Source organism: Macadamia integrifolia, chromosome 8, assembly GCF_013358625.1.
Source record: "Macadamia integrifolia cultivar HAES 741 chromosome 8, SCU_Mint_v3, whole genome shotgun sequence".
NCBI classification, from domain to species: Eukaryota; Viridiplantae; Streptophyta; class Magnoliopsida; order Proteales; family Proteaceae; genus Macadamia; species Macadamia integrifolia.
The window spans coordinates 17,067,357-17,077,408 of NC_056564.1; the positions used below are offsets into that span (position 1 = coordinate 17,067,357).

The following is a 10,052-nucleotide window of genomic DNA, read 5'->3' on the forward strand; positions in this document are numbered from 1 at the left end:
ACTGTCTTCTCCCTCAAATCTCTTCATTCTCCGCTTCGATACGGTTCCGATCTCTCTGCAGATGACCTCAAAAGGAAGGTACTCGCTCTCCTCCTCCTTCCCACCTCTTCTCCTTCATATCTTTTTAAGATGGCTTATGATGTGTGAAGGTCGTTGCAGAAGGCTGTGACATTGAGGATTTCTCTGACATCTATCACTATCCGGAGGTTTTCCAACTGATTCCCAGCCATTTCCTTAAAAGTGATGAAAATGGAAGAACCCAAGAGCTAGAAATTTACTATATATAGTCGAATAGCAATATGCTAATTGAAGTGAACAATTTTTTGCAGGAACAACTCCTTCTCACCTGAGCTAGAAGAGTATATTACTTGATTTATTGGTCAATATGAGAACGAATTATGACCTAAAAGTGTAGGTATTTTTTATGGGTTCAGGTTATATACGCATATGATTTGGAGATTCATTTTTTTATTATTTTGAGAAGCAGTAAACTTCGATCATTGGGAGCAATTCTCAATTTTTTTGTACTGGATCCTTTTCCCTTTGTTGATGTAATAGGTCCTTTTTGCTATTTTCTTCGTCTTGATTTATCTCAACTTCAACCATCCCTCTGTTTTGAAGGTGGTCAAAGATCTGTAAATAGAAGTGCTGGAAGTGATTAGAACTAATACTGCAGAATGTCTTTGGTTGTGGATGGAATACATACTATTTATGCTTTTGATGCTAATGTTTGAATGTTCAACTGAAATATTTGTCAACAGTGATAGCTTTAGCTATATGATATTTATTACCATACATATACTCTGAACAGACAGGGAAAGGAGGCAAAACTCCCTTTGGTCTGAGTGATCAACTTATGCACATTCACAGCCCCTGTTTGTGTGTCGGGCTCTTCGATGATGCAACCAATTTTCATTTTTTCCAATTATGGAATTAGAAAAAGTCGGATGTTCATATCTGTTAAGTTTGTTTCGAATTCTTGACCCGTTTTGAAAATTGACCCAATCCGACATATTTTGGTGGCGATCTAAATGGAAAATTTTATGAGATATATGATGGAAGCAGAGGGGTTGGGCCGATAGGCCCAAGCCTGGAGCCCATCACTGATCTCGTATGGGGGTGCGGGGGCATATGGTTCGATCGGATTGACCGCAACCCGATGGATCGACCCGCGATTTGGAGTATATATAATGTATTGTTACTTGTTGAGAAAGTCATTGTATTTTGGGGTTTTTTGGAGCTAGGGTTTTAGGGTGAGTTTTTCCTCGCCGTTGTTAGGGTGTAATTTCTCTTATGCATAGTGAATCATCTTCTTCTTCTCCCGATGACATATCACACCACCCTGGTGTGTGAACATCGTTAAATCTCTGTGTCGTACGGATCTATTGTCTATTTATTATTCGCGTTTCTTGGTGTTTGATCTTACAATATCGCTTGCAGCTAATCTTTTTTATTACACCGATGGAGAAGAATTTCAAGGTTTTCATATATCCAGACAGAGATCCTAATACGTTTCACCAGACGCCCCAGGAAGCTTATTGGGAAGTACTCCACTGAGGGTTATTTCTTCCAAAATATCGGAAAGAGTCGTTTCCGGACGGAGGATCCGGATTCAGTGCATCTTTTCTTCATTCTAATTTCTTGTCACAATATGTGGGGGAAGGTAATATCTTTTGGTCTCTTCCTGATTTACTAGCTGATTAGTGAAAAGATGAAATATCAGGCCTTTGATCACAATTCACAGCATTTTCCTGTACTCATTGTTTTGGTGAAGATCAATCGATACTACTAACTGCGTTTCTTTCCCCAACAATAAATTTCCCCAGTTTTCATGAATTTCGGTTCAAAATCCAAAGCTTATATGTTCTTCTTCAATCAAATGGAGGTGCTTCCTCCTTCGTGTAGTCTTCACAGGTGAATGAAGCAAAGCAACGCAGCAGCGACCAAAGGTTAGGGATATCAGAGGAGTGGTTGTTGGGACAATATTTTCCAGACTCTGCTTTGCTAATTGGGGACGAAGGTCATTATAGTAACTTAACATAACCATAAGGGTAGATTGGTCATTTAGCAACAAAAAATGATTGATGACATCATCACTTAGCGCCTTAAATTTAACGAAACGGGTTTTTTAAATATAATTTTATAAAAGTGAGGGATCTACGGGACATTATTTTCATTTTTGGGTGTTACCCTAAGTTATTTTCAATTTTAGGGGTGGTATCATAATTTCCCCTTTTTTTATAATAATTATTTACTGTAAGTTTAGGCTGCTTTGGTAGTTATTTAGTTTCAGAAACGATGTTTTGTGTCAAAAACAAAATTTTCAGTTTATGTGTCAAAATGTCGTTTTAAAAACAAAAAAATGGTGTTTGATGAACTTCTTTCAGGAATGATTACCCTAGTTCTTCATTTTTATTTTTATTTTTTGTATTTGGAACGAACCGAAATGACGGAACAAGGTTTTGTCATTCCATCGTTTTGTGTTTATATCAGTTTTCTTTTCCCCCATTTTCGTAAAATAATAATAATAATAATAATAATAATAAATAAATAAATAAACAAAACAAAAAAAAACACCAATTTGACATCAAACGCTTTATTGTTTTTTTTTGTTCCCATAGAATAGTATGGATGACCAATAAACTCAACCTTAAATTTTTAAATTGAAATGTATATAAACATATCACTGAATGACTTAAACTTACTATGTATATGTTAATCGATTTAATGATTTATCAACAATTTCAATTTAAAATCAAAACTAAATCACGATTTCATGTTTTAAATAAAAATCGAAACATTTACTAAATGGTTTTATAATTTCGATGTAAATGATTTTGATTTCAAATTCATATTCACAAGGAGGACCCCATGTGGTTAGAAATCTAGACTCAAGAACCAATCATGTCGAAAAATTCCGATTTTGTAAACCGCAACTGTAAACTACGATGGTAGGGCTTTCTGTACAGTTACAACCTGTTCGCAGACGGATTAAGATGGGAAAATTACATGATTACCTACTTATGGGTTTCTCTTTACAGAATTACCCAACAAAAGTTTCAGTTAAAAAAAATACGCAAAATTAGGTTTCCTTTTACAAAATTATACACTTAAAGTTTAAGTTAACAAAAATACCCAAAATTGAGTTTGGATATACAAAACTACCTACTCAAAGTTTTAATAATAAAAAACTACATGATTATATGTGGAAGATGAAGAATCATTATTTTGGGTATTTTTGTAAATCCAAACCTGATTTTGGGTATTTTTGTTATCTCAAACTTTGGGTGGATAGTTTTGTAAACCCAAACCTAATTTTGGGTATTTTTGTTAACTAAAATTTTTTGTGGGTAATTTTGTAAAGGAAAACCTAAATGGGTAATTATGTAATTTTCTCGATTAAGATTTCAACCCAAAAAAATAAAAATAAAAAAAGAAAAAATTGCATTGCCACCCCCTGAACTTTGGTCTTTATTCAATGCCACCCCATGGACTTTTCGAAACACCAAAGACACCCCCTGAAAATTCAAATAATTCCAAATCAGTCCCTGCCGTTAGCCGACCGTGTTAAGTGAGTGAAAGTCTATTAGTTTTTTTATAAAATACACAAAACACCCCCAATTATTGTGAGAGGACAATATTGCCCTCCCTTTCCCTTCTTCTTCTAAACCCACACTCTCCCTCTCACTCCTCACTCATACCAACAAGGAAGAAGAAGAAAACCTGCAAGTCAACCGCTCCCCTCCAGCGTGCGATTCTTAGACCATCTCCCCTTCGGTGTGTGATTCTCAGACTGCTTCCCTCCGGCGTGCAATCTTGTCAACTTTGATCTCCCACTTCACCTCTGCAACAAGAATAATATCTAAAGACTATAAAAGAATGATAATTTCAAAAATTCCTAGATTATGATGTATGATGTGTGAAGAACATAGTGAATGCAAAAGCGCGCTCAGAAGTAATGAGATTTAAAGTTGCAGCCCAAACCAGGAACCCTGCAGACCTGGGAGAAAAATGAATGGGGAAAAAAGGAAAAATGTAAGAGTTTACAACAGAAACAAACCAGAAACTGGAGGAATTAACTCAAAAATTAGTGATAAGATGAAACCCTGGAAGAACTTTTATCATTGTTAATGAAAGAGATAAAGAAAGACATCTAAAACTGAAGCGGTAATAGAAGTGAAGAATTTGGGCCTTCAAATTCTCGTATGTGGATCATACTACGATGCAAAGACATAACAAAAGACCATTCAGATACAAAACCCCAAAGATATTTCCATCTAATAACATGAGCAATTATAACTTTACAAGCATCGAAATCAAAAGAAGGAATAATCTTATGAAAGAGGAAAAAAAGGGAAACGAAAGCTCAACGATCCATTCACGAGGTTTAGTTGTTTTCTGGTGAATGAATATGAAATCAAACGATTGTCATTTACAGATATGAATATAAAATACTAATATTTGTACCTCCATGGCAGAGATGACAAACCCCATCATAGATAATGACTTCTGGCTGAAGAAGAGTTGGAGCTGCCGCAGTTGGTGATGGAGGGGAATCGGCTAAGAGAATGCCCTCGTTTGAGAAATGAGCAGCAGCATTTGCAGCAACGTTAGTGGACAAAGAGAAGGAAGAAAACAGAGAAGATGGGGTTCTCGTTACGGGGTGATTAGAGGTTGTGGAAGCCATCCTCCAACTCGAAGCTCCTCTCCTCAGCACCATCATCATCGCCGCCATCTTTGTCATGCTTTGAATCTCTTAGACTCTTAGAATTCTTCCTCAGATCATTACACATCCAAATGCAATTGGACTATTTTGTTCAAAAATGATGAACTGAGAATCGCACGCCGGAGGGGAGCGGTCGACTTGTAGGTTTTCTTCTTCTTCCTTGTTTGTTTGAGTGAGGAGTGAGAGGGAGAGAGTGGGTTTAGAAAAATAAGGGAAATGGAGGGCAATATTGTCCTCTCACAATAGCTATGGGTATTTTGTAAAAAAACTAACAGACTTTCACTCACTTAACACGATCAACTAACGGCAGAGACTGATTTGAAATTGTTTGAATTTTCAGGGGGTGCCTTAAATGTTTCGAAAAGTCCAGGGGTGATATTAAATAAGGACCAAAGTTCAAGAGATGGCAATGTAATTTTCTCTAAAAAATATTCATGAGCCACGTGGTACTGTACTTACGAGTTCACACATAAGACTAGGACTTAAATGGTCTTCCAAACGGATTAAATTGCGTACGTCACGGGGTAATGCGTTGGGATTTGGGAATTCACTGTGGAAAGAAAGCTCAATCTTTTTTTTGTTATTATTATTGTGTTTGAAAAATGCATAATTAGAAGCCGTTAATTCCTTCACTCCTTGCAACATTAAGCAATTTAGCCCCTAAAAGTAAGTAGTAGTTGGTGGTCCAAGACTTCCAAGTCCAACAAAGAATAGATGAGGACAAAGAAATGAATAATCGCTTTCGTTAGCCATGTTCTTGAGATAACCTTACACCTGAGTACTCTCTATCCAGGCCTCACCAGTCACCATCACCTTAACCAGAGTAGTTCTTGTGGTCTCTATTACCCCATAACATTATCCCTCCGTGTATATGGGACCCAAGACCTCAAGAAGCTTCTGTTCTCTGCAACCATTCTACAGACCACAAGTAAAATGAAAATGCAAGAATCCATGAAACCAGACCCAGCTTGTTTTAGCTGGTTCTCACTCTCACACCGCCCACACAAAATCAAATATACATATAAGCAAACTAACAAGGGCCCTTCTACCAAGCAGTGAATCTTCTTTACTGACTTGACAGAAATGGCCAGATTAGGATGATTCATTTGAATTGGGTGGAAACCAATTCCATTTCCTCCATGTCAGAAAGCTTTCAATAGTGTGGAAAGTGGGTATCCCTAAATCAATGGTTTGAAACCCATAGCTAACCCTTATTATTTTGAAATCAACACTAAAAGCTTCTCTTAACAGCCCCAATGGCAACCCAGATCTCTTAAACTGCAGACATAGGGTGGGGGGGGGGGGGGGTAATGCTGTCCAAAGTAATGAGTTGCAGGTGATTTTGAAGTCCAAATGCATAATAACATTAAACATCTAGAAATCAACATGCATGAGCCACACCACTCATCAAGTAGATTAATAATGTTGAGGCAAATGGATAAATTAGTCATTGACATTGGTGATATCCCAGAGTTTTTTCTCAGAAGGATAAGGTCACCAAGGAAAGCCTCCTTCACCATTAATCTTTAAATCTTAAGTTACAAGAAGTTCAGGAAACTGCCTCTCCACGAAGCAGGGGTAAGGGTGCATATGTTATGACCCTCACCAGAGTGCCAGACCCAGCAGTGTCCTCTGGGAACACCCTTTTAGTTACAAGAAGTTGGTGCAATCAGGAAACAAAGATGATGAAAGAAATGAATGGATTAGGCTACAGTTTTATACTTACAGATAACCTTACATTTGAGTACTTTATCCTGAACATAAAATCCTGGCATCACCATGACCTTGACACGAGCAGGAGTTTGGTGTTTCTGTCTCTCAGCAAAAATATCCTCCATGTAGATGGGATCAAAGTTTCTGTTCTCTTCAATCCTTAAGATCCCAAGCTGCGGATTGAAAGAGAATGCAAGTAAATGTAGCAACCAGATGCACTTTGTGGCAACAAAAAAAGATTGAAGTAACTGTTCAGGCCATGGTCTGGTCCAATTCAGTGTTGAAATAATGCTACTCATCTTCTGATCACAAAACCTACTGAATTCTTCACTGTAATACTTGGTTCCCTTCCTCAGTACTTCATTCCAGCTCAAATTTCTCAGTGCAATAAACGATGAGAACTGTGCTTGGCGATCTTCATTAGGGTCCAAAAATTTTGGTGAGCCATTCTTCTGGAACACGCAGTTCTCAAAGTCCTGGTAGAGTGACTGGTTTATGAGAGCTTCTAAATGATAAAATAGAGCTTTTGAGTGCTTGGCATTTAGAGTCAGGTTATATGGCTGCAGAATCAAATTTAGCTTCTCCATCAAATTGCTATCAGTTTCTTCAATCTGGTCAACTAGAGTCTTGCAGAACTGTTTTACTGACAATCTTGCTTCTGATACTATTTGCAAGAAACCCTCCACCATGACTTCATGGCGTACAAGCATGGCGTTTTCACCGTTCCCATCAATTGATTTCACTCCCTTCGCCAGATTACTAGGATTTTCTGGAACTTGGGTATCCCTTCCATGCACTAGAGTTTGTTTCACAGACTTCTTTAACTCTTCACAGTAGGTCTCTAAGTACTCCAACTTCTGTTTCAGCTCCCCGAAGGAAGATTTCATCTCTGCAACCTCCGTTAAAGCAGCATCTCTGTTCTCATTGGCCTCAATTAGTTCCTTTTTCAAGGATTCAATTGACATCATCCCTAGATCCTTGAAAATCTGAGTAACTTCTTCGGATTCTGCTCTGTTCGGGGAGGTTTCGTTCTTTTGCTTCTTCTTTAACCGAGGAAACAACCATGAGAAGATGGGTCCTCTTTGTTTTGATTGTGGCTGAGCTGATAAGTGGGAATCTGTTAATGGCACCACCGTATTAGAATTCTTGGTGTTCTTGGTACCATTATCGGTTTCAGAACTGATAACCGCAGGCTTGCATCCATTACAAGTCGTCACTGTCTTGAAGTCTCCCGATCCAGTTCTCCTGCTCGACTTGAAGAAATCGGTTCCAGGTGATGCTTGAAGGATTGAATTGTGGTTTGGACAAGAACTGATAACAGATTTACGATCTTCAGATGGAGAGATTTGGGCGTCCTTACCAAATGGACCAGGACTAAACCCCTTTATGCAGGAGGAAGTTTCCTTCCTAATGTCGGATGGATCAGCATCATCGTCTTCTTCCCCTTCTAGCCTGTAAGCATCCCAGTTTCCAGACAATGTTCTGTTCTCCAGTCGAATCTGTTGATACCCAGGTAATGGTTCCTCTCCATAACTCTGTTCAAAACTAGCCCAACTCAGTGGAACATGCAAAAGATGATGAACACAAGGGTTTTGAATCGTGATCACTGCTATTAATGAGATTAAAATGTGCGGGTTCCATTAAATTATATTCTCAAAACATTAAAGGATCCCATTAGTGGCAAGTGCTAACCACCACAATTACAGTTCATTAAAGTTACCAATTTTGAAAACAAAATCAAAATTAAGTTTTAACAATTAAAAGTAGGGGCAGAATTCATAGAAATTCAAACTCACAGGTGTGAAAACAGGGTAATCTTCAGCGGAAAACTGACAAGAAGGTCGTGAAATATTAGGAGAGACACATCCAGGCAATCTGATATTTGCAGGGCTGCTTCCTTGCATCAAAGCAGCATGGAGGGCTCTCAGCTCGACGGCTTTCGCAATGGCAGATTGAATTTCTTGCCGGCTTACTTCATTGTTTTGAAAAGTTTGTGCAGCAGCAGCAGCCATTAAAGAACATAAAAGTTGCACCAGAACCAAAAAAAAATCTGACTCAGAAGAGAAAACCAGATTTATTTGAAGAAATTCTCAAGAGTAAGAGAAGTGTAGGAGAAGATGGAAAAGGGTATCAAACGGTTGGACTTGATTCGCAGAGAGAATTATCATATCCATTGAAGAATTTGGAGAGCCAGAAAAAATGATGGAAGGAGAGGATTCTGAAATCTAATGGGTTTTGTCTTTGTTCGAATGGTTTAGTGGTAATTGGAATGAGAAGATGAATGGAAAAGAAAAAATAAGAGCAAAGCGAGAAGCAGAAGAGTAGTAGCTTTTACTCCATGGAAGAGAAGCAGAAGAGAAGCAGAAGAGAAGTAGCTTTTACTCCATGGAAACGTGGGTGGATTTCGATTTACCAAAATACCCCTCTTTTCCTAAAATAATTATACGAAGACATCATGTGATGGCGATGGCGTTCAGCCTTTTCTTACTTTATCGATCCATTTGAGGAACACGTGGCGGCAATGAAACCAAAGCTGGTCCACGTTGAATTCAGGACTGATTTCATGGATCTATCCGGAACCAAAACCATTTCATGGCCCTTTTTCTCCGCAGACAATAATTAGTATCTGATTCGGTTTGGTTTGATTCGATTCGATCTTAATCCCTTATTTCTATTTTAATTTTATTCCGGATACGATATGTGCAAACCGAAATTGAACTAAAAAAATGAATACTTTTCATAATCTTAAATTGAAACCGAATCAAAGATGAAATAAAAACTAAAATCTTAGAACTCTTACTTTTTTGCTTTTCATGGTTTAACATAATTTAAGTTTAATTCACGTGATAACTCAATCCAACATGATTTTAAAATTATATCGATTGAAATCAACTGGATTGAATTGATATCAGATCAATCGATCAATACAAATCTAATGGCATGGTTTAAGGGTAAAATGATTTTTTCTTTTAAACTTTAATTCATATTGATATTGATTGGGATTGATCCCAACTTTTAAAACCTTAATTCAAATTAAAAATTTTTAATATAAAATCAAAATCGAACCAAATTGGATGAAATTTTAATTTCCAAAACCTCCAGTCTATTAGACTCGGTTCAGGTTTTTAGTTCCACCCTTGGAAATTACCTCTTCTTCCTTTTGGATATGTAACTTAGGAAAATAATAGGGGGCATTTACGTCCATTAAAAAGTTCACCGAGTTGTCGCCAAAAGGTAGTGGTGGACGGAAAAATCCAAGAGATTCTAAACAGTGGCGGGCCAGGCGGCTTCGTTACTTTTCCTTCAAGGCTGAACTGAACAGTGAATCGCGTGCAACTATTGGGGGGACCAAATAGTCCTTCATCAGTGATTTAACTTACGAAATTGCCCTCTCACCTCATTAGTGAGAATTTATTTTTCCGTACAAGTTGATGCTAGTTTGGACTTTGGACTTTGGACTTTGGAAAGTTACAGGAATCTCATATACCCACCATGTGGTGGGGGGGTGGGGCGGGGGGGTGGAGCTTCACTTCATTTGTGTGCTCTCTTTACCATTTGTTCAATTAACATTTTTCGGAAAAATAATTTGTTTAGGATTGGTACATGGTGGGAC

The 10,052-nt window shown here is 37.8% G+C and overlaps 1 protein-coding gene across 4 annotated transcripts; it reads right to left on the reverse strand.

Annotated features, from left to right (window-relative positions):
* Positions 1-3,609: 3,609 nt before the first annotated feature.
* Positions 3,610-8,800, reverse strand: LOC122087354 (IRK-interacting protein). Of its 4 annotated transcripts, none has more exons than XM_042656447.1 (3): positions 8,236-8,800; positions 6,453-7,974; positions 3,610-3,862 (listed from the first exon to the last, which is right to left on the reverse strand). In XM_042656447.1, the coding sequence occupies exons 1-3, from the start codon at positions 8,449-8,451 to the stop codon at positions 3,789-3,791; spliced, it is 1,812 nt and encodes a 603-aa protein (XP_042512381.1). In that variant the 5' UTR covers positions 8,452-8,800; the 3' UTR covers positions 3,610-3,788. The 4 variants fall into 4 exon arrangements, with proteins under 4 accessions (XP_042512381.1, XP_042512384.1, XP_042512383.1 ...); XM_042656450.1 differs by having other exon boundaries at positions 3,610-3,844; positions 6,465-7,974; positions 8,236-8,799; XM_042656449.1 differs by having other exon boundaries at positions 3,610-3,844; positions 8,236-8,799.
* Positions 8,801-10,052: the final 1,252 nt, after the last annotated feature.